This window comes from Hyperoodon ampullatus (assembly GCF_949752795.1).
Source record: "Hyperoodon ampullatus genome assembly, chromosome: 10".
Lineage (NCBI taxonomy): Eukaryota > Metazoa > Chordata > Mammalia > Artiodactyla > Ziphiidae > Hyperoodon > Hyperoodon ampullatus.
The window spans coordinates 100,158,755-100,184,738 of NC_136923.1; the positions used below are offsets into that span (position 1 = coordinate 100,158,755).

General features: G+C 41.6%; 1 protein-coding gene across 1 annotated transcript in view; it reads right to left on the reverse strand.

The window, feature by feature from the left end:
- BMP6 (bone morphogenetic protein 6) overlaps nucleotides 1–25,984 on the reverse strand; it is a gene marked incomplete at both ends in the record, with an annotated part of 152,396 nt that overhangs the window by 15,663 nt on the left and 110,749 nt on the right. The window contains one exon of the mRNA XM_079713530.1: nucleotides 15,527–15,719. Within this exon, the coding sequence (XP_079569656.1) occupies nucleotides 15,527–15,719 (193 nt within the window). The remainder of the gene's footprint in view (nucleotides 1–15,526; nucleotides 15,720–25,984) is intronic.

The window sequence follows — 25,984 nt, forward strand, 5'->3', positions numbered from 1 at the left end:
TGCGGGCTTTCTCTAGTTGCAGCGAGCAGGGGCTACTCTTCATTGCGGTGCGCGGGCTCTTCGTTGCAGTGGCTTCTCTTGCTGCAGAGCACCAGCTCTAGGAGCACAGGCTTCAGTAGTTGTGGCATGTGGGCTCAGTGGTTGTGGCTCACGGGCTCTAGAGCACAGGCTCAGTAGTTGTGGCGCACGGGCTTAGTTGCTCCGCGGCATGTGGGATCTTCCCGGACCAGGGCTCAAACCCATGTCCCCCGCATTGGCAGGTGGATTCTTAACCACTGTGCCACCAGGGAAGCTCAGACCTATTTTCTTTTCTCTGCCACATTTACCAAGTGGATAAACAGTTCCAAGCAATAGTTCCTCTGGCTCCCCATGCCCTGACATACCCCTCTCCCCAAACTTAGCATTATTCTGAGTGTATCCAATTCTGTGTGATAATGTTAATTCCTCTCTAACCCTCTCAGCTCCCCTGTGCCCTTGCAAAGAACAGAACGTAGACAGGCAGAGGAAGAAGATTTGGTACCTTCCTGAATCTTTTTTTTTTTCCTTTAACTTCAGGGAGATGATTCTAAGTCTAAGGAATATGTTCTTGACTAAGAAGATGAAACGAACGGGTTACATAACAGCAGTTGTGGGTCAGTTACATTATCCCCTTTTCAGGGGCAAAGGAACAAATACTGAAAAGTTCAGTGCTTGCCCGGGCCCACGCTGAGTGCGTCAGAGATTATCAAGCCAGCAGTAAGATTGCAGGAGTCCCTGGGGATGGGACCTGTGAAAGCCAGATACAGAAAGAGAAACAGGTGTGGCTGGGCACAGCGATAAAAAGGCTTTGATTTTCCTCCACCCAAACGACAATAGGGTTCTCCTATTCCTGGCTTTCTCAAGTTTGCCCTTCTCTTCATAAAAGAAAATGGTCCCAGGTATCTCACTTTCATGTCGGTGGAGATAAGAGTTCACATTACTTCACTTTGGGGAGGCAGCACCGAACATCCGACGGAATTCATACAGCAATCAGTTTATGAGAATCAGTCTATGAGAAATGCTTTTCTAAGAAAACAACTCGCCTAGATCCCTGGCTCAACTACCGCGTTCAGGTCTGGTTTCCAGAACTATACTGTTTGGTTAATGACTCAAACGTCAACATTTGTGGGGGTTCATTATAAAGATTTCCAAATAAAAATAATAAAAATATGATACTTCAGAGATGGATGCTTCTGGCTACGATGTATCAAACTAACACTCCTGCTAAGACTAAAAACACAAAGCTTTTTGAAGCCATCTTAGAGCAACCGAGAAAGGCAATGGTTGATGAGGCAAGAGCTCAGAGAGAAGAGAAATGCATTGAGGTGAACCCTGTATTTGCTGTTGCTTTTTCATCTCAGGGTATTTGTTAATTCCTAGCATGACGCAAGGATGTCAAACAGAAAGGAGAAGCAGCCAGGAGCCTGGAGCAATATCGCTGGCTGGGGATGCAAATTGGAGCTTCAGGAAGTTATGACTTGAAGGGCTAAGGTCCCAGAGGAAAGAGGCTGTAGAGAAGTGAGCTCATAAAAGTGATCTCATAGAAGTTTGGGTTCACTTCCTCTAGGACCTTGGCTCTTCAAGTCCTGGTGTCCATGAACTCCAATATTTCCATTTGAGATGCCTGCCAAATATTAGACTGTGTTTGCATGCAGGAGGAAGCTGAGAAAACAAGCAGAAAGAAACTGCTTAGAGGATAAAAAGCAAAGCAGAGTTTTTGGCAGTCTCTCAATACTGGAGAGTTAAAAAAATTAGAGTTCAGAGGCCACCAAGGAAGGGAACTTCTGGTAAACAACCTAGATCTTCAGCTGAGACCCCTAAAGAGCTAAACTGTAGGAGAAATGGAAAACCAGAAACAGAGAAGCCTTAACACATCTGGAAACCCAGCCTCAGTTAAGACAAAAGAACAAGGTGATCTGCCTGTCTGTATTTTTTCTGCCTTCCAGAAGAAAATGAAACCCAGTCTGGAAGGAGATACCAGTATCTAGAATTGATTTCATAAATAATGCCCAGAATTTAATTTTAAAAAATTATCAGGCATGCCAGGAAATAAAACCAAATGAGGAAAAACCAAGGGAACAAACAGATAATAGAAATAGACCCACAGGAGCCGGAGGAAGATGGCGGAAGAGTAAGACGCGGAGATCACCTTCCTCCCCACAGATACATCAGAAATTGGTCTACACGTGGAACAACTCCAACAGAACACCTACTGAACGCTGACAGAAGACCTCAGACCCCCCAAAAGGCAAGAAACTCCCCACATACCTGGGTAGGTCAAAAGAAAAAAAGAATAAACAGAGACAATAGTATATGGACGGGACCTGCACCAGTGGGAGGGAGCCGTGAAGGAGGGAAGGTTTCTACACACTACAAGCCCCTTCGCGGGCGGAGACTGCAGGTGGCAGAGGGGGAAAGCTTCGGAGTAGCGGAGGAGAGCACAGCAACAGGGGTGTGGAGGGCAAAGCAGAGAGATTTTGGCACAGAGGATCGGTGCCCTCAGGCACACACCAGCCCGAGAGACTTGTCTGCTCGGCCGCCAGAGCGGGCGGGGCTGGGAGCTGAGGCTCGGGTATCGGCTTTCAGTCGGAGCGCAGGGAGAGGTCTGGGGCTGGCGGCAGGAAGAGACCCTGAAGGGGTTAGTGCTAGCCCGGAGGGAGTCCGGGGAAAAGGTCTGGAGCTACCGGAGAGGCAAGAGACTTTTTTCCCTTTTGTTGCTTGGTGCGCGAGGAGAGGGCATTCCCCTCCCTCCCCTCTGCCTGAGTGAGCCAGAGCCCCCGAATCAGCGGCTCCTTTAAACCCGTCCTGTCTGAGCGAAGAACGGACGCCCTCCGGCGACCTACGCGCAGAGGCGGGGCCAGGTCCAAGGCTGAGACCCGGGAGCTGTGAGAGCAGAGACAGGGAAATCTCTCTGTGCAGCCTCCGAGGCAGCGGATTAAAGCTCCACGGTCCATTTGATGTGCCCTGCGTCTGTGGAGTGCATGAATAGACAGCGAATCATCCCAAATTGAGGAAGTGGACCTTGAGGACAAGAATTAAGACTTTCCCCCCTTTTTTTTTCCTCTTTTTACAACGAATTATCTCAAATTAAGGAGGTGGACTTAGCAAGATTTCAGACTTTTCGCCCTTTTCCTCTTTTTACAACGAATTATCCCAAATCGAGGAGGTGGACTTGGAGAGCAAGATTTTTGATTTTTCCCCCTGCTCTCTTTTTGTGAATGTGTATGTGTAATCTTCTGTGTAAGATTCTCTCTGTATAGCTTTGCTTCCACCATATGTCCCAGGGTTCTTTCGGTCCGTGTTTTTTTTCAATAATTACTTTTTAATTTTAATAACGCTACTATATTTCATACTTTATTCTATTTTACTTTACCTGCTCTTTCTTTTTTTCCTCCCTTCCCTTCCTCCCTCCCTCCCTCCGCTCCTCCTTTCCTTCTTTCTTTTTCTTTCCTCCATCCCTCCCTCCCTCCCACCCTTCTTCTTTCCACTTTCTTTTTCTTTCCTTCCTCCCTCCCTCCCTCCCTCCTGTCTTTCTTTCTTTCTTTCCTTCCTCCCTCCCTCCCTCTCTTCTTCCATTCACTCTTCCTTTTGCTTTCATTCCTCCCTCCCTCCCTCCTTTCTTTCCTTTCTTTCCATCCTTCCTCCCTCCCTCCTTTCTTTCTTTCTTCCTTCCTTCCTTACTTCCCTTCTTCCTTTCTTTCAATTTCTCTTTCTTTCTTCTACTAATTATTTCTTTCTACTTTTTCTCACTGTTATTCTGAGCCGGGTGGATGAAAGGCTCTTGGTGCTGCAGCCAGGAGTTAGTGCTGTGCCTCTGAAGTGGGAGAGCCAACTTCAGGACACAGGTCCACAAGAGACCTCCCAGCTCCACATAATATCAAGCAGCGAAAATCTCCCAGGGATCTCCATCTCAACACCAGCACCCAGCTTCAGTCAACGACCAGCAAGCTACAGTGCTGGTCACCCTATGCCAAGCAACTAGCAAGGCAGGAACACAACCCCACCCATTAGCAGAGAGGATACCTAAAAACATAATAAGGCCACAGGCACCCCAAAACACACCACCAGACGTGGACCTGTCCACCAGAAAGACAAGATCGAGCTTCAACCACCAGAACACAGGCATTAGTCCCCCCCACCAGGAAGCCTACACAACCTACTGAAACAACCTTAGCCACGGGGGACAGACACCAAAAACAACGGGAACTACGAATCTGCAGCCTGCAAAAAGGAGACCCCAAACACAGTAACATAAGCAAAATGAGAAAGCAGAAAAACACACAGCAGGTGAAGGAGCAAGATAAAAACCTACCAGACCTAACAAATGAAGAGGTAATAGGCAGTCTACCTGAAAAAGAATTCAGAATAATGATAGTAAAGCTGATCCAAGATTCTATTTCCCAGATCCAAAATCTTGGAAATAGAATAGACAATATGCAAGAAACAGTTAACAAGGACCTAGAAGAACTAAAGATGAATCAAGCATCGATTAAAAACACAATAAATGAAATGAAAAATACTCTAGATGGGATCAATAGCAGAATAACTGAGGCAGAAGAACGGATAAGTGAGGTGGAAGATAAAATAGTGGAAATAACTGATGCAGAGAAAAATAAAGAAAAAAGAATGAAAAGAACAGAGGACAGTCTCAGAGACCTCTGGGACAACATTAAACGCACCAACATTCGAATTATAGGGGTTCCAGAAGAAGAAGAGAAAAAGAAAGGGACTGAGAAAATATTTGAAGAGATTATAGTTGAAAACTTCCCTAATATGGGAAAGGAAATAGTTAATCAAGTCCAGGAGGCACAGAGAGTCCCATACAGAATAAATCCAAGAAGAAATACGCCAAGACACATATTAATCAAACTGTCAAAAATTAAACACAAAGAAATCATATTAAAAGCAGCAAGGGAAAAACAACAAATAACACACAAGGGAATCCCCATCAGGTTAACAGCTGATCTCTCAGCAGAAACTCTACAAGCCAGAAGGGAGTGGCAGGACATAATTAAAGTGATGAAGGAGAGAAACCTGCAACCAAGATTACTCTACCCAGCAAGGATCTCATTCAGATTTGATGGAGAAATTAAAACCTTTACACACAAGCAAAAGCTGAGAGAGTTCAGCACCACCAAACCAGCTTTACAACAAATGCTAAAGGAACTTCTCTAGGCAAGAAACACAACAGAAGGACTATACCTACAATAACGAACCCAAAGCCATTAAGGAAATGGGAATAGGAACATACATATCAATAATTACCTTAAATGTAAATGGACTAAATGCTCCCACCAAAAGACACAGAGTGGCTGAATGGATACAAAAACAAGACCCATATATATGCTGTCTACAAGAGACCCACTTCAGACCTAGAGACACATACAGATTGAAAGTAAGGGGATGGAAAAAGATATTCCATGCAAATGGAAATCAAAAGAAAGCTGGAGTAGCAATTCTTATATCAGACAAAATAGACTTTAAAATAAAGACTATTAGAAGAGACAAAGAAGGACACTACATAACGATAAAGGGATCGATCCAAGAAGAAGATATAACAATTGTAAATATTTATGCACCCAACATAGGAGCACCTCAATACATAAGGCAAATACTAACAGCCATAAAAGGGGAAATCGACAGTAACACAATCATAGTAGGGGACTTTAACACCCCACTTTCACCAATGGACAGATCATCCAAAATGAAAATAAATAAGGAAACACAAGCTTTAAATGATACATTAAACAAGATGGACTTAATTGATATTTATAGGACATTCCACCCAAAAACAACAGAATACACATTTTTCTCAAGTGCTCATGGAACATTCTCCAGGATAGATCATATCTTGGGTCACAAATCAAGCCTTGGTAAATTTAAGAAAATTGAAATTGTATCAAGTATCTTTTCCGACCACAATGCTATGAGACTAGACATCAATTACAGGAAAAGATCTGTAAAAAATACAAACACATGGAGGCTAAACAATACACTACTCAATAATGAAGTGATCACTGAAGAAATCAAAGAGGAAATTAAGAAATACTTAGAAACAAATGACAATGGAGACACGACGACCCAAAACCTATGGCACGCAGCAAAAGCAGTTCTAAGGGGGAAGTTTATAGCAATACAATCCCACCTTAAGAAACAGGAAACATTTCGAGTAAACAACCTGACCCTGCACCTAAAGCAATTAGAGAAAGAAGAACAAAAAACCCCCAAAGTTAGCAGAAGGAAAGAAATCATAAAGATCAGATCAGAAATAAATGAAAAAGAAATGAAGGAAACGATAGCAAAGATCAACCAAACTAAAAGCTGGTTCTTTGAGAAGATAAACAAAATTGACAAACCATTAGCCAGACTCATCAAGAAAAGAAGGGAGAAGACTCAAATCAGTAGAATTAGAAATGAAAAAGGAGAAGTAACAACTGACACTGCAGAAATACAAAAGATCATGAGAGATTACTGCAAGAAACTCTATGCCAATAAAATGGACAACCTGGAAGAAATGGACAAATTCTTAGAAATGCACAACCTACCAAGACTGACTCAGGAAGAAATAGAAAATATGAATAGACCAATCACAAGCACTGAAATTGAAACTGTGATTAAAAATCTTCCATCAAACAAAAGCCCAGGACCAGATGGCTTCACAGGCGAATTCTATCAAACATTTAGAGAAGAGCTAACACCCATCCTTCTCAAACTCTTCCAAACAATATCAGAGGAAGGAACACTCCCAAACTCATTCTACGAGGCCACCATCACCTTGATACCAAAACCAGGCAAGGATGTCACAAAGAAAGAAAACTACAGGCCAATATCACTGATGAACATAGATGCAAAAATCCTCAACAAAATACTAGCAAACAGAATCCAACAGCACATTAAAAGGATCATACACCATGATCAAGTGGGGTTTATTCCAGGAATGCAAGGATTCTTCAATATACGCAAATCAATCAATGTGATACACCATATTAACAAGTTGAAGGAGAAAAACCATATGATCATCTCAATAGATGCAGAGAAAGCTTTCGACAAAATTCAACACCCATTTATGATAAAAACCCTGCAGAAAGTAGGCATAGAGGGAACTTACCTCAACATAATAAAGGCCATATATGACAAACCCACAGCCAACATTGTCCTCAATGGTGAAAAACTGAAACCATTTCCACTAAGATCAGGAACAAGACAAGGCTGCCCACTCTCACCACTCTTATTCAACCTAGTTTTGGAAGTTTTAGCCACAGCAATCAGAGAAGAAAAGGAAATAAAAGGAATCCAAATTGGAAAAGAAGAAGTAAAGCTGTCACTGTTTGCAGATGACATGATACTATACATAGAGAATCCTAAAGATGCTACCGAAAAACTACTAGAGCTAATCAATGAATTTGGTAAAGTAGCAGGATACAAAATTAATGCACAGAAATCTCTGGCATTCCTGTACACTAATGATGAAAAATCTGAAAATGAAATCAAGAAAACACTCCCATTTACCATTGCAACAAAAAGAATAAAATATCTAGGAATAAACCTACCTAAGGAGACAAAAGACCTGTATGCAGAAAATTATAAGACACTGATGAAAGAAATTAAAGATGATATAAATAGATGGAGAGATATACCATGCTCCTGGATTGGAAGAATCAATATTGTGAAAATGACTCTACTACCCAAAGCAATCTACAGATTCAATGCAATCCCTATCAAACTACCACTGGCATTTTTCACAGAAGTAGAACAAAAAATTTCAAAATTTGTTTGGAAAAACAAAAGACCCCGAATAGCCAAAGCAATCTTGAGAACGAAAAACGGAGCTGGAGGAATCAGGCTGCCTGACTTCAGACTATACTACAAAGCTACAGTAATTAAGACAGTGTGGTACTGGCATAAAAACAGAAAGATAGATCAGTGGATCAGGATAGAAAGCCCAGAGATAAACCCACGCACATATGGCCAACTTATCTTTGATAAAGGAGGCAGGAATGTACAGTGGAGAAAGGACAACCTCTTCAATAAGTGGTGCTGGGAAAACTGGATAGGGACATGTAAAAGTATGAGATTAGATCATTCCCTAACACCATACACAAAAATAAGCTCAAAATGGATTAAAGACCTAAGTGTAAGGCCAGAAACTATCAAACTCTTAGAGGAAAACATAGGTAGAACACTCTATGACATAAATCACAGCAAGATCCTTTTGGACCCACCTCCTAGAGAAATGGAACTAAAAACAAAGATAAACAAATGGGACCTAATGAAACTTCAAAGCTTTTGCACAGCAAAGGAAACCATAAACAAGACCAAAAGACAACCCTCAGAATGGGAGAAAATATTTGCAAATGAAGCAACTGACAAAGGATTAATCTCCAAAATTTATAAACAGCTCATGCAGCTCAATAGCAAAAAAACAAACAACCCAATCCAAAAATGGGCAGAAGACTTAAATAGGCATTTCTCCAAAGAAGATATACAGACTGCCAACAAACACATGAAAGAATGCTCAACATCATTAATCATTAGAGAAATGCAAATCAAAACTACAATGAGATATCATCTCACACCAGTCAGAATGGCCATCATCAAGAAATCTAGAAACAATAAATGCTGGAGAGGGTGTGGAGAAAAGGGAACACTCTTGCACTGCTGGTGGGAATGTGAATTGGTACAGCCACTATGGAGAACAGTATGGAGGTTCCTTAAAAAACTAAAAATAGAACTACCATATGACCCAGCAATCCCACTACTAGGCATATACCCTGAGAAAACCATAATTCAAAAAGAGACATGTACCAAAATGTTCATTGCAGCTCTATTCACAATAGCCCGGAGCTGGAAACAACCTAAGTGTCCATCATCGGATGAATGGATAAAGAAGATGTGGCACATTTATACAATGGAATATTACTCAGCCATAAAAAGAAACGAAACTGAGCTATTTGTAATGAGGTGGATAGACCTAGAGTCTGTCATACAGAGTGAAGTAAGTCAGAAAGAGAAAGACAAATACCGTATGCTAACACATATATATGGAATTTAAAAAAAAAAAAAAATGTCATGAAGAACCTAGGGGTAAAACGGGAATAAAGACACAGACCTACTTGAGAATGGACTTGAGGATATGGGGAAGGGGAAGGGTAAGCTGTGACAAAGGGAAAGAGAGGCATGGACATATATACACTACCAAACGTAAGGTAGATAGATAGTGGGAAGCAGCCGCAGAGCACAGGGAGATCAGCTCGGTGCTTTGTGACCGCCTGGAGGGGTGGGATGGGGAGGGTGGGAGGGAGGGAGATGCATGAGGGAAGGGATGTGGGAACAGATGTATATGTATGACTGATTCACTTTGTTATAAAGCAGAAACTAAAAAAAAAAAAAAAAAAAAAAAAAAAAAAAGAAATAGACCCACAGGTGATCCAGATAATAAAGTTTTCAGACATGATCTTAGAATGTAGCCTTATATTAAAAGGATAATAAATCACAAGTTGGGTTTGTTCCAGGGCTGTGAAGTTGGTTTTACACTTGAAAATCATTTAATGTAGTATATCACATTAACACTATAAAGGACAAAAGTCATATATAGACATCCCTCAATATCCCTGGGGGACTGGTTCCAGGACCCAAACCTGGATACCAAAAATACCTGGATACCAAAATCCCCATATGCTCAAGTCCCTTATATAAAATCATGTACAGTATTTGCATATAACTTACCCATATCCTCCTGTATATTTTAAATCATCTCTAGATTACTTATAATACCTAACACAATGTAAATGCTATGTATCAATAAACAGTTGCCAGCACACAGAAACTTCAAGTTTTGCTCTTTGGAACTTTCTGGAATTTCTTTTCAAATATTTTGATCCATGGTTGGTTGACTGCACAGATGCAGAACCCATGGATATGAAGGACCAACTATAATCATCCCAAAAAATTCAGAAAAAAGATAAAATCCACATCAATTTCTAATTTTAAAAAACCCATAGCAAACTAAGAATAGAGGAGAATTTCCTTAATAAAATAAAGAGTATCTACAAAAACATTTATAGCAAACATTATCCTTAATGGTGCAATATTAAACATTCCCCCCACCTTAGATAAGAAATCTGACAGAGATTTCCAATCTGAGATTAGAAATCTAACAGAAATCTGAATGGAATTCAACATTGCACTGGATATCTAGTGAGCACAATAAAACAAGAAAAAGAGAAGTAAAAATATAAGAATTACAGAGGAAAAAATAAAAATATTTATAGATGACATGATTATATTCATGGAAATTCTAAAATTCTGCAGAGAAAAATTATTAGAATTAATATGTAAATTTGCAAGGTTGCTGGATATAAGGTCAATATATAAAAATCAATTGTATTTCTATATGTGGGCAAAAAAGAATTAGACACTGAAATTTTTAAAAGCTAATAACATCATTTACAATAGGATAAAAACTTCAATTCCTGGAATAATTCTAATAAAAACATTCAAGACCCCCTAAACTGTAAAATGTTATTGAGAGTAATTAAAGAAAGCCTAAATAAACATATTCTTGGACTGGAACACTCAATATTAGGGGGAGTCAATTCTTCCCAAATCAAGCTCTAAATTTAATGAAATTCCAAACAGAAGCCCAGCAAGTTTCTTTTGTGGAAATTGAAATGCTGGTTTTACAATATATATGAGAATGCAAAGGGCCATCAGTAGCCAAGAGAATCTTAAAGAACAAATTTGGAGAACTTACACACCAGATATTAAGACTTCTTACAAAACTAAAAGAATGAGAGTTTTTATTGATACAAGAAGAGAAAAATCAATCAATAGAACAGAATAAAGATCTCAGAAACAGACCCAAACACATGTGGTCACCTGATACATGACAAAAATGCCACTGATGTGCATGGAAAAAAGATAGTATTTTTAATAAATGGTCCAGGGTCAGTTAGGTTTTTCTATTCTTACACAGCTATCTAACCTACATCTGTAGTTCACCTGTGATCTCAAATATCCATTCCTGTAGAGTTTAGCTCCTTCTGCTGATCTAAGCACTCCCATATCCCACTGCCTCCTGGGCATCCAACCACGACTCAGACATGTCCCAACCCGAACTCATGTCCACCCCCCTTCCTAGACTTATTCCTACATTCCCTGTCTCTGTGAATGGTTCAGAGCAGCAAATCAAATTAAAAATTTTGGAAAACTGTTTTTTTGCCTTTTGACAGTTATTTTCTCTCCTGGGACAATTACATTCTATCTTAAAAAGCAGGTCAGAAATGGTGAACTTGGTCACAACTTTAAACAATAAATCAGTCTGGCATTGTTTCTGGGGACTCCACCGGCATGGCCTCTGGGTGGCCTAAGGAAATCTTTCTTGGTTTTAAAAACCAGCTTTTAACACAGCATTGCCCTGTTCCCTTGATTCAAAGATGCACATCTTCCAATCCTAAGGATTCCGAAGTTAGGATGAAACATATGGACCAAACTGGAAAAAAAAAAAAAAAAACACCCTGCTTTGCCTGTCTGCAAACAGAGTCGTGATATCGCTTATACCAGGAGGAACTGAATTTTGAATTTGGTAATTAATTCTCACTTTAAATGTCTTCCAAAGGACTGCACCATGATAGAACACAAAAAAGAAAAGTTATCCTATACACAGAAGATAGATGATCGCTGCCAGGCAATACAACTGCCAAACCATAGAGAGTAGAATATGGGATGTCAAAACTAACAGAGGAACATGTGGCCAGTTCATGTACCAAACAGAACCATCTTTCAGACACTGAAAAAATTTCTGGCTGGCTTTCAAGAGATGCTGTTTGACTTTGACTTCCAGATATACAGAATTGAAAAAGAAGAGTCAAAGTATGTCTTTCACCAGATAGAAATGTAGATGCAAATGATATTCTTAAAGGCCCCCAAACTGCACTATTAATCTATAGGTGCTATAAAAGTAAAGATCATGAGTACTTGTTATGAAAAGCAACATGCTACCATCACACTACTACACATGACAATGGAAGGTTGACCGTTAATCAGAGCAGCCTTTACCCTCCAAGTATGAAGACAGCTTAGTGTGTATGAGATTCTGGAGAAAATGGTAAAATAAATGGACAAAGATATAATACTGTGAATAAGGACAAGTACTTTTATGTAAATTTATTCTAGTCTTTTTTCTCCTCCACACCCCCTCCTCTAGAAGAACTGCTAGTAGATCCATGGCTGACCAAAAGATTGATGAAGGTTTGCAGAGGTTTTCCATCTCAAGGCCTTAAAAGCCAAAGTATCAATACCAGGGCCTGAATTCTAACAGACACATTTTTACCCCCAACGGAGCTGTCTCCTATGCCATCCAAACAGAAGCATCCTTGAGATGTTCGCGTCCAAGCTAAGGAGATGAAGATGCAAGGCATGCCATAAGGGGACCGCTTACCTCTTTCTGGCACTTCACCTTTATCTCAGGACTGTCCCCATGTCACTGGGATGACTTTGAGGGAATCAAAGCAGATCACAGTTTAGGCCTAATTTGGACTTGGCAAAATCCATATGTGCCACGTTTCATCCTTCTAAGGATAACCTGCCTGCCCAGCTGTCTGATGGGGTCATGGCTAAATCCTAAGGAAGGAACATGGGGGAAGGTCTTTCCCAAACTCTAAGCACTGTATAAATGCCAGTTTCCACCAAGGTCATCATAAAAACATAACAATTTCTTACATCAGATAGTAACACCAAACTCATCTTAAGGTATCAACCCCGCACCATACTCTAGAGTAAAATTTTGAAATAAACCACAAAGGGCCCCCTGTGCTCCTCTGATAGGACCGCGTATGCTGTGGGGTCGCCAACCCCACTCCACTCCGTGAGATGCTCCAGATCTTTTCAGAACTTAGATTCCATCTCTTGGCTTATTCTCAGGTTTTGAATACGGTATCAATTGTTACCCTGTCCTACCTCAAAGCACCATCTTTTCAACTCATCACTCTTTTGAACTTACCTGGTCCAGTGATTTCTTACCAGTCAGAGAAATAAGGTCTCTGCAGAGCTCACAGCAATGGCCTATCTTCCAAGAGGCGTCTCTGACCCTCCCTGGGTCAGGCGCCCTAGCTGCCCTTTACACGAGGAGGCCCAACACAGAACTGCTTCTGCCTCAGCTGAGGGTATGACTCAGCACTGAAACACCTGCCTTTTTTCTTTTCCAAGGAGGCCAACGCTTTTGCAACACACACGTGTGTTAAGCTGATCCATCAAATGCTACAAATTTCACTGAAACAGATTAGACAGCTACGCTTCTTCACAGGCCTGGAGGGTCCTTTTCAGCCAAGACACCCCAAGATGGTACAGATGGGGAGATCGAACCTTCCCCAGAAGGGGTCCCACAGTTCCATCTGGAGGCCTCTGGAAGGACATGAGCAAACCGCAGGCAGCCTGGGCTCCAGGCCCACTGATAAGAAAATCTTCTCCTGGCCAACCTGGAACTCTTGAAAAGCATGAAATTCTCCCAATTCTCCCAGGATTTCCCCTTGCCTATGCACAAAAATGAAACATATCCAATCACCAAATGCTCCCATCCTAAAACGCAGAGAAATTACAACTGTGCTTTGACACGGAGTCAGCAAAGGTTGGGACCATTTGGGAGTTTTGTTTTCCAAGCTCGCTGCTGGCCTGGAGGAAGCATGACACCACGATCTGAAGCTCAAGGCAGCTGTTCATTTTTGGCTGGAGTTCAGTATAAACCTTACAAATGGTCTGCCAGCGCGTGCTCTCTCTCTTTTTTAAAATAATAATAATTTTGAAAAAAATCCATAGTCACAAAACCTCCAATCTAGTGTTTTCACTCTAAAGCTTTTCCTGCAGAACACAGAAAACTATGTTTTCCAAACAAATGTCTGAGCCAAAAAAGGCACCAGCAGGTTATTTCCATCAGAGAAAGGCAATGGGACCAATACTTAGGCAGACTGAAAATCAATGGCTAAAGCAGTTCCGAAGAATCACTGAATAGCAATTCTCTCTGAAATATTGAAAGATGAAAATCTAGCAACGAATAATTTACTTTTCAAAAGAGGCCCTTAACAGGTAAGTCAATGAATACACTTTTATTTAGGAGCAAAAATCAGACATCAGAAAACCTGCCTTGCATTCTGAAATTTTGGTCTGTTATAAAGATCCTGCAACGGCTCTGTTTTACCTACAATTTAACTGCCACAACTAAGAATTCACATATAGCCATCTGTGTGTCTGTCCAACACCAGGACATGTCCCCACAGCCTGGCATGTCCCTCCTCCTCCAGTTCCCTCATTACAGACTTGAATATGCATCAGGGCCAAATGTTGGCAGTGCTCTCAAAATGGTGCTTGTATGGGGCAAGTTCATGTTTGTTATTATTTTAGTGTGTGTATTTGCGACAGACCCACACACAGATCCATAAGTTCAGGAGAGATCCAACTCCTTCCTTTGGACCTTCTTAATCCAAACTTTTGGACCTTCTTGGGAAATTAACAGATTTCCAGGACCAAAAGCAAGAATCTGGAGGTGGTTTATAAAACAAAAGCTAATAGAGTCCATAAATAGAGGACATAAATGTCCCTCCTCCTCTGCATTCTCTTCCTTTCCCTTTTATCTTCATATTTACCATACAATTGCCAGAATGTCCTATCACGGGCCGAGTTCCTACCTGCTGCCCGCTGAGAACCACGGGCAGTGCTAACCTCTGCATCGGACTCTCTGTTCTGGCCAAACCACTCAACTGAGCCTTACATACAAGCAGAGTTCAAGGTCATGGGCTTGTTTTCTGTGTGCCATATGTAGGACTGAAATAACTGCTGTAATACTTCATCCCAGCCCCTCCGAGGCTCTAGAAATCACTCCATGGAAGTTTTCCTTTATTTGCTAGGCAGCCCCAAGAACACAGTTCTTCTGTAAAACAGTGTGGCCTCATTTCAGGAAACAAGAATAATATAGACATGGGGAAAAAAGTCTACCGGTCCCTTGCAACTACATGATAAAAAATACATTTGAGACACATATACACACACACTCACTTACTCAAAGACATATTATATCATATATGTGTATATTATATGCACAAACACACAGCCTTCTATTCGCTTGAATCAGCAGCATTTGCAATTAAGCATCCTCATATAATTTCCTTGTGCGAACTTATGTTAGCCACCCTCATCCACCATTCGAAGTAGGGACTAAAACATAGTGGGAAACATTTTAGTCCCAGTGAGTTATATGTTTTCCAAACACAAAGGATGCATAGTAGATACCATTCACTGACTTGCTTCGGAAAAGAAAACTCTTTGGGAAATTTTCACCTTAAGAGCAAAAAAGTCGTCTTGCTGGCTCAACGCTACCATTGGGAACACAGCCCCCGTCACACCCGTGTGCTGCCCTTGAACTCCAAGCCACCTTCCAGAGACAGAGTCGGGGTTATAAGGTGATGGGGTGAGAAACGGGGGCCAGCCCCACCCTTTGGGGTTCCTCGAGCCTCCATACCTGTGCTGCTGCTCCTGTAAGACTTGGTAAATGCCGACAAGAAAAGTTTGGTTTTTAAAACTCCCAACAACACAGTCCTTGTAGATTCGGAACTCTGCAGCCGTCACCGCCTCACCCTCAGGAATCTGGGATAGGTTGAACTTGAACTCTTTGTGGTGTCGCTGGCGAGGGGAGAACTCCTTGTCGTCCTCCACTATAGGATTAAACAAGAGAGAGTGACAACTATCGTTACTTGGCTAAGTGCCACAGGCTCACATCTAGAAAGTTCCCCCGTGTTCATTCCTAAGTGGCTTACCGTTACCCTTATTAGAGGGCTTAGCGGGTGGTGGAAAGGGCCACGGGCGAGGCTGCCAGGCTGAGACTAAAATCCTTCATTCTCCCCAGGGATTAAACACAATGCTTAGATTCTCTTTAACGACTTGAAACTATTTAACCAAGTTGCATGACAGCAAGTTATTTAAACTCTTGTCTTCCGGCTTCCTCATCTGCAGCACGAGAGGAAGAGGGCTTCCCAGGGAAGCTGCAGGGACCCAGGCAACAGTGACTAAAAACGCCTCTGCCGTCCTGGCCCCGTCGTCCCCTCCCACACCCCCTTTCCTGCCGCTGCTCTCTTATCCCCTCAGGTTGGTTCCTTCTCTCCCCACCAAGCAGTTGCCAAGACCAAGGGCAGCCCTGAGCTAACCTTTGCTGGGGGAGGGGTGTTCCGTGGTCGGAGATGGGGGGTGGGCAGCGCCTTCTGCCCGGGTCTGAAGCTCGAACGGTCCTCGTATTTTGCCTGATGTCCAGGGGGAGTTTTTGTTGAGGGGTTTAGTGTGAAACTTCATAGAAAATATTGCTCTAACTGAAGTCCACTGCTCTCCCTCTACTGGAGGAAACTGAGGGCTGAACGCCTCTGAGGGGAGGGACCCTCTGGGTTGTGAAGCTGCCGGGGTCTCCATTTAACCTGCATGTAGAACCCACGTATGAGGACAGAGACGCAGAAACACATCACCAACGGGATAACATGCTATTGTCTGAGGCTTTTTTTAAAAACTGGGAAAGGATCGAGTCTAAAAGCTTTTTTTTTTTTTTTTTCATATTTTGGCCATGCCACGTGGCTTGTAGGATCTCAGTTCCCCAACCCGGGCCATGACAGTGACAGCGCCGAATCCTAACAATTAGGCCACCACGGAACACCCTAAAAGCTTTTTTTAAATGAAATCTTTTCCTTGCATAAAGACAAACTATGGAAAACTACAAACTACTGATTACCATGCTTCAGAGTCAGCCTTCAGATGGCTATACAAAGTCCTGGGTGAGAGAAACACTGTCAACCTCGGATGCTTAACCCACAATCGTTGTAGGAGAGAAAAACGAGCACCCTGCTTCCCACCACAAATCCTGACTCTTTTCCCCAGAGCTCAGAAATGCTTCTGCCCTGCTGCTCCTGTTAGGTTTTTCTTAATGGCAACCGCAGTAAAATCTCATGAGCAAATTAATCCTTGATGGCAGAGTTTTTCCAGGGCTTGTGGGTAGGAAAAAAAAAAAAGATCAAGTTATTTGCCACCTCCAATGGCCCACTTTCTCCCCCATGTGCTGTTCTCCATAATCACCAGAGAAAAGCTCTGCAGATTAAGCTCCTTTAAAGCCAATAACTTTACACGAACTTGAGACCTCGATGGCATTGCAGAAGCTTGGGAAAGTTAAGCCATCCATCGGTACAAGGTTTTTAAATAAAGAATTTCTGAAACTGCCATGTGACTATGCAACAAATCTTTTAGATTCAAGTTATCCCTTTTCTGGGGGCTGGGGGGTGGGGTGGAGGGATTTGTTAAAAAACAGTAAGCTTTGGCTTGTGTAAGAGCTTGAATATAAGTTTAAAAAAAAAAAAGGTCCAGCCAGAAAGTAAACCATGGTTCAGTCCCAACAAGAGAACAGGTTTTTTAATTAGGGGCTAAGCATGAAAAGCAATATTGTTGGGGAGTTCACCCAAGGACACCCACACCTGATGGTGGATCACTTTTCCCTAAAACTGATCTGCCTTTCAGTTTGATATGTTATCATCAGTGGTTAAAAAGTGAATCGAATCTGATTTCCCAAAGAGACTTTCTGAAAAATAGTCACACAGCTTTTCTAGAGGGCCTCTTGGGTGCTTAAAAATGTCAATATCAAGAAATGAAAGCATATTCTTAAGATTCTTTTGAGAGAATGCATAAGAATTCTTCAAGAAGTCTTCCAATCACTCTTCACATAAACAACAGAAAGAAAAACTATGGATGCGAAGCAAGATATAAAACAGTGACTTAAAAATAAAAATAAAACAGTGACTTAAGATATTTCAGTTATAAGGAGGAGAGAAGGCACAGACATTTCAATACATGAGAAATATGTTAGTTAGTCTTTGGAGAGGTATACCACCCCCAGTAAGCCACACCTTCCTGTATGGACACCCTTAGGTGGTCCCTTCTCCCCTGGGCTGGTTCTGTGACCTTCTCTGGACCAATAAGAGGCAGCAACCGTGGTGCTGATTCTGAGGCTAAGTCATAAGCTTGGAACTTCCTTCCATTTAGGTGTCTTGGAATGCATGTCTAAGGAAAGATGGCTACCACGTAAGAAGTGCAACTACTCTGAACCCCCTAGGCTATGAGGAAGTCCGAGGTAACCACGTAGAGAGGCTGGGTGGCGCACAGAGACACAGAGGGAGAAGGAAGGAGGGAGGGAAGAGCCCAGTCAGTCTCCAGCCACCTCAGCTGAGGCACCAGACATGGTATGAAGATGCCATCTTGGATGTCCAACCCACTGGAGCCTCGGGATGACCCCAACCCCAGTGACCACCTGACTGCAACAGCATGAGAGACCCCGAGGGGGGCCACCCAGTTCATCCTAGTCTTTTCACCAGACCGTGAGAGATGATAACAGTACCTTGCTGTTTGAAGCCACTAGGTTTTGGGTGATTTGTTACACGGTCAGAGGCAACTGACACAAGATGAGAAGGGAGGGAAAGAGAGGATGAGAGGGGAAGAGGGAAGGGGGGAAACTGCATGCAGTTCTTAAGGAGGAGGGATTCTGAAATCCTGGGAGGCAGTGTGTGTGACTAAGGAAGGATCCTGGCAGCTGCTCACAGACAGATGTGAACAGATAGATAAAGAACCTAAAAATGAGACAGTGGAAGCACAGTTCAAAGCCTTCCATTTTATTACCGTGCGAATTAGAACGCGTTGCCTTATATGTACATTTCCCCAGTTCTCCTCTGGTCGGTCTTGAAGCGCTCCACTTCCTCGTGCTTTTCCTTAATCCTTCTTGGAGGAGAGGCATGGTCTCCTCAGCCCCCCGTGAGTCTCCGATTGCCGCCCACCTCGTTATAAGCTCTGCTGCCTAAACTCTATTGTCGCCTGAACCTCTCCTCATGCCTCGTAGCTCAAAGCTACGCCATCTTCCTCCCTCTTCCCACGAGACCTCAGCTACCGGTCATTGGAGTTTGCTTGGAATGCCTCCTCTCTCCCCAGATCTTCTGCCCACAATTCAAGTCACACAGTGCATTTGCTAATGTCTCATAGGGATACAAGAAATAAGTACAATTAGGTCACTGCCTACATGTGCGTTTGAAGACCACCACGGTAAAACAGTAATGGTTCCAATGAGCTTAGCATTTCCCCTTGGAGCTCTGTGACCTGGGCTCCTTAAACACCAGACAGTTCAAGAAAAATGAGAGACGGCTGAGGTGGGGATCCAGCGCTCAGTACCTATTTTGTAGCCCCTGCATCTGGCTTCTCAAAGATGGTGCCCTGTGTGGAATAGGTAGTAGTGAGGTAGTGGCCAAGAATGTGGACGAAGTGTGACGCTGACAACACGGTTTTGAAATCCAGCTCCCCCTAATCTTACTCAGGTGATACCAAGCAAGATATCAGCCAAAGTTTCAGTTATTAGTTAAATGGGAATACCATTTCTGAGGATTAAGTGAGACAATCTGTACAAGACAGTCAGTGATAGAGGAGGGGCTCAGCAAATGGTCGTTGGAAGCATTGTTAGCAGTATTTGACAATCTAGCTCCTCTGAGCTGAGAATATGTCTTTGCTGAGTTATTCAAATTTACTCACGTCTCTAAATGAGCTTTTTACTGTGGAGGACTTACATTCTCTGGAAAGGGCGGTGAGTGAAATCACTGTCCTAAGTGTCATCAGCCCTGGTGTTTGGCTACTGAGCACAGTACTGTGTTCTCTGAAGCAACAATTCCTAGAATTTTTTATTTCAAGGACCACTGAAAACATTTTTTTTTTAATGGTAATGACCTTACACAAGGACATCTACTGTTTCTGTTTTCCTTTTGTAAGGACAATATAACAAATAAGACAACAAACTGCACCCTTTTAACACTCTGATTTTATTTTTAAAGGTCCTTTTAACACCAAATCAAGTAGGGAGGATGTAATTCAAGGACATATACAATCCTTGAAATCGAATCAATTTCGCTTTATAAAACTCACTCTGTTCTCTCTCTTTGCCTCAGACGATACCAGCTGAAATTTCAGACCAGCACCAGACCTCTAGTCAACAGGTAGGAGCCACAGCCCAAAAGAATAAATGTTACTAGGTTAAGATTATAAGTGTAAATTATGTACTATTATACATGCAAAAGTACGTATATATATGTAATTTATGGAGGTAACGAAACATAATAACGAAGCACAAATGAGACCAGCACCAACCTAAAAACTGGAAGGTGAACAGTATTCCTCCCCGGTGCCATCCCCCACTCCCACCCACAAGGGACCTCGGATCATGAATAATGTCTGGCAGTCCCTTGCCTTTCATTTATTTATTTATTTATTCTGGGCTTTCGAGACTTTAGTTCCCCGACCAAGGATTGAACCCACGCCCTCGGCAGTGAAAGCACAGAGTCCTAACCACTGGACCGCCAGGGAATTCCCAGTCCCTTGCCTTTGAAAAAGTTTTACTACATATGTATATATCACTGAACCATAGAGTGTTTAGTTTTTCTTTTTCTTTTTCTCTTAAAGTCTTTCCTTTCAGAGACATGATGGAAGTTTTACAGGCACCCAGGGAAAATCTAGTCACGGCCACAGCTAAGCTTGAAGGCTGCCCAGGCAGGGGGCTGTGCTGCCCATCAGCTGGTGGGGTGCTGAGGTTCTCTGGGAATGGATGACTAGCAACTTTTCTCCTTCTGCAGCCCTACCGCGTGTAGATCTATTACAAACACGGGCATTTTCTTAATATGTGCTGGTGGGGATGTCGAGAAAGTAAAACCCCTGTGCATTGCTGGTAGGGATGTAAAATGGTGCAGCTGCTGTGGAAAACAGTGGAGTGATTTCTCAAAACATTAAACAGAATTACCACACGATCCAGCAAGCCCACTTTTGGGTGTGTACGGGTACCCAAAAGAATCAAAAGCAGGGACTCAAACAGATATTTGTAGACCATGTTCATAGTAGCTTTACTCACAAAAGCCAAAAGATAGGAAGAATCCAATATCTACAATGAATGAATGGATAAACAAAATGTGGTCCATAAGTACAATGGAATACTGTTCAGCCATAAAAGTAGAAATTCTGATACATGCTACAACGTGGATAAACCTTGAGGACATTTTGTTAATTGAAATAAGACAGTTACAAAGGGACAAATATTGTATGATTCTACTTGCATGAGGTATCCAGAGCAATCCAATTTGTAGAGACGGAAAGTAGAATGGTGATTTCCAGGGGCTGGGAGTATGACAAGTTAGTGTTGAATGGGTACTGAGTTGCAGTGAGGGAAGGTGAAAAAGTTCTGGAGAGGATGGAGGTGACTGTCACACAACAATGTGAATGTACCTGTACCTAAAGTGGTAAATTTTATGTTATGCATATTTTACCAATGTTAAAAAATAAAAAATGGACATTTTCTTACACGATCACAATGTATGATCACGCCTCAGTTAAAATAATTCCTCATTGTCCTCCTATACCCAATCCATAATTAAATTTTCTCAAATGCCTCAATAATTGTCTTTCTCCATTGGGTTTGTTGGAATCAGAAGTCCAACAGGGTCCATTCCTTACACTTGAGTCTCTTCTAAACTAGCAAACCAGTGGGTGGTGGGGATGGTGGTGGTGGGATGAATTGGGAGATTGGGATTGACATGTAGACACTAATATGCATAAAATAGATAACTAATAAGAACCTGCTGTATAGCACAGGGAACTCCACTTTGCTGTACGGTAGAAACTAATACATTGTAAAACAACAATACCCACCCCCCCCAAAAAAAACAGCTGCTTATCCAAAAACTAAAAAAAATAAACCAGCAAACCAGAAATAGAAAGAACTCCATTAACCTGATAAGAAGTCAACATAAAAACGTACACTAACAACAGTCCTAATGGTGATACGTTTGAACCACTTCCTTTAAAACAATGAAGAAGGTGAGGATGCTCATTTCAGTCTTGTGTTGGAATCCAGCTCAGTGCTGCTAAGGTTAAACAATTGGAAAGGACGAGGCACATTACAAACTGTGGACCTAATAAGAAGTTCAGCAAACTGCTTCCCTGTCTCAGCGAGTTGTAACTGCTGTAACAAAAGTACTATAGACTGAGTTGCTTAAACAGCAAACATTTATTCCTCACAGTTCCGGAGGCTGGAAGCAAGAGATGAGAGCTCCAACAGGACGGGGTCCTTGCTGAGGGCCCTCTTCCCAGTTAGGTCCTCACATAGCCTCCCTTGGTGCTTGCTCGCAGAGGGAGAGAATGTGTGGGAGCTGGAGTCTCTTTTTCTTATAAGGACACTAATCCCATCCTGGGGCCCCAACCTCATGACCTCACCTAGACCTATTTATCATCCAAAGACCCCCACCTCCTAATACTGTCTCATTGGGGATTAGAGTTTCAACAGTATGAATTTCAAGGACACAAACACGCAGTCCATGACGTTACCTGAAGGTGTCACGTCATGTGTTCCACTACCTTTCCAATTTATGGTTTGAAACTTTTGCATTCGTTTTCGTAAGTGACCCTGGTGATGGTCTCATATCATCATGTTGTTTGGTTTCAAGTTACACGTGCTCTTGGCATAAGTTGGGAAATGTTCCCTTTCTTTTCAAGAAATGATCTCTTCCTGGAAAGTTTGGCAAACTTATCAGTAACATCTGATCCTGGAATTTCCTTTGGGGAATATTTTAAATTACTCATTCATTTTCCTTTAAACATATAGAAATATTCAAGCTATCTTTTTTTTAAGTCAGTGTGTATTTTCTAAAATTTGTTAATTTGGGTTTAATTCTTTAAACTTATCGCCATAAACTTTTTCAGAGTATCCTCTTATTATTTAATCTCTGCTCTATTTATGTTTTTCTCATTCTAATATTGTTTATTCGTGGATTTCCTTTCTGACTCATCTTACTGAAGGTCACTTTTTCTTTCTCACTACTGCTTAATTTGATCGTGATAAAGATATGTTAATATAGGTATTTTCTGAACATCATTCCACAAAATCTGAATTCTATCAATTAAAGTTGTCTAGAGAAAAATAAAGACACCACCTACTTCAACTGCAAATATAAAAGAAGAAAGAGGGAGGGAAAAGTATGGAACACTCGTGGGATAAATTGGGAGATTGGGATGGACATATACACACTGCTATGTATAAAATAGATAACTAAAAAAAAAAAAAAAGGAAGAATGGAACACTCTCTAATACATTTAAGAGTAGTCCATATTCATTACGTTCTCACTAGCTGGACTCACTCGGTGGTTAATTCAGTATAGCTCAGTTCGGGGAATTACAGTTGACCCTTGAATAACTCGGGGGTTAATCCGAGTGTGACTCAGAGCTGGCCTTCCATATCCTCAGTTCCTCCAAATCCATGGATTCAACCAACCACGCACTGTGTTGTATGAAGTATTCACTATTGAAAAATATCCCCAGGTAAGTGAACCCACGCAGTTCAAACCCCCGTTGTTCAAGGGTACATTCATTCCACAATAAATTCTACATTTTCCAAATGCTTAATGCTTCCACTTATAGACCAAACTTGAAAAAGCTGAAACCCTTTTTTAAAAAAAATTACCCTTCCATTGATAGCTATAAACATTTTTTTTTTCATGCTATGGCACAAGCTGATTTCATTTTAGGCAACACAGAAAGTTCTGGCTAGTTTTCCAAGGGTTGTAACAATGGTGGCCTTTTGACGTCTCTGTTGCAAGCTTGCAACCTTAAATAGTGACAGAGACACTGAGTTCAACTCTCCTACTCACTTTTTTAACCACAATGCCATGACCCTTCCCTCCGGGGTTCACCAAATATTCCTAAATATTTGTATTCATGTTCTATGAGAATCACAAATATCAAGAAGCAGCTATTTTCCTGGCTACCATGCTCTAAATGACTTTTTTAATCTAAACTTTACTTTTTATTTTAAATAATTATATAGATCTATTAAGTGGTTGCAAAAATAGGACAGATTTTATTTTTAAAAAGCAGAGAGGTCCCATGTAACATCTTGTATAACTAAGAACAATAATAAAACCAAGAAACTGACACTGGCATTAATACCTTAGCAAGACTACAGACCCTCTCTCTGATTTCCCCAGCTTTATTTTTATTTTTTTTTAATTGGGGTATAGTTGTTTTACAAAGTTGTGTTAGTTTCTACTGTACAGCAAAGTAGAGTTGCCTGTCCTATGTAGCAGGTTCTTATTAGTTATCTATTTTGTACATATTAGTGTATATATGTCAAGCCCAATCTCCCAGTTCATCCACCTCCCCCGCTCTACCCCCTTGGTGTCCATACGTTTTTTCTCTACATCTGTGATTTCACCAGCTTTTACATGCACTTTTGTGGGTATGTATGTATGTCATAACTCTATGACATTTTGTCACATGTATAGATTCCTCTAACCACCACCACAATCCAGATCCAGAGCAGTTCAGTCACCGTAAAGGAACTCCCAAGGCTGCCCTTTGATTCCCAATGACTTTTAAGACCAGACTCAGTGCATATATTATAAAAAGATTTAGGACCAAAAATCAGTGCCTACATACCATCATTAGGAGTAAGGGTTAAGCAAGTCATTTTTTTATTTTGAAAACCTCATTCTAGAACCTTCTTCCCTACCCCAACAGATGTTAAGCTCACTTTAGGCTGGGAAGAAGTTCAGTCGCTTCAGCCACGCATGTCTTACAGCGGAAACAAGGCACAGACCTCAGCTAACACGAGGGAGTGCACTCAGGCTCCTAATAAACATGTGTCACCAGGAAAGACTTAACCTGAACAGGGGCAGCCTTGATAGAGTCCCATGGATAGCAAATAACCACCATTTTGCCTCCTTCTAGGGACTGCTATAAAGAAGCAATCAGATTACATTTAGTAAACATCAGCATACATAACATGCATTTTTCCACAAATAAATTGAACATCTTCAGTCAAAACAGACAAATGGGACGGCCCAAAGAGAAAAGTCAACTCTCCCACACCTCTGGTTTCAACGGCACAGCAATATCAGGCGCGCAGAATGTCCTCACTGTGACGGAGAGGAGAAGTTAAGTCTGTATTCATTACACCAGACTCATCATTTCTTTTTGGATGATCTGGTTTCTCGGGTTGCTTTTATGTCCTTGTGCTTGCTGTGCTGCAGCTTCACTACAATGCCCTGAGCTGTGCATTTCCTTTTATTTATTGTGCTGGGATGACACTGGACTTCATATGTCTACGGCTGCCTATCTCCCATCGGTTCTGAGAAAGTCTTAGCCACTAGCTCATTGACAGTGGTCTCTCCTGGCTTAACTTCAGTTTCCTCTGAGATGAAAGTTAGATGCATATTATATTAGGCCTTCTCATTCTAATTTCTGCCTCTCTTAAATGCACGTTTACATCACTTACCTCCTCATATGTGGGCTGAACCATCTCTCTAGACCCATCTACAAGTTCACCAATTCTCTCTTTGGTATTTAACGTACAGTTTAAGGCATATATTAGTTTGTCATTTAATGATTTAAATTTTTTCCCAATAGCTTTCTTTGTTGTTATAGTTGCTCTGTGGTCTACCTGGTCATTTTCCATTGTTCTGTATCACTATTATGTATTATTATACTATTCTTCATTTTTTGTATTTCCTACATAGTTGTCTTCCCTTTTCTAACTTGGTGTCTGTTTTCTAATATGTGAAATCCTTGGGGAACTTAATCCACATTGCCCTCCCATCTGTCTGATGACTTTCCTTTTGCTGGTTTTACCTCCTTGGGTGTCTGGAAATTTTTAAGTAATTTTTGATGGAAATTCATCCTGAATGTTTAAACTGGTGTTGCTTTTCTTTAAAAGAAAAAAAAAAAGTACATTTGCTTCTGAGAGGACTACAAAGCTGGAATCAGTGATCTCTTCTGGAAGCTTGGAGGGCCCTGGCTTCACGGGGGAGCCTCCAGGACCGCTCTCCCACCTTGGCCTGGGCCCTGAGCTGGTCTCGTGATCTGAGTGGTGTTGGTATTTGC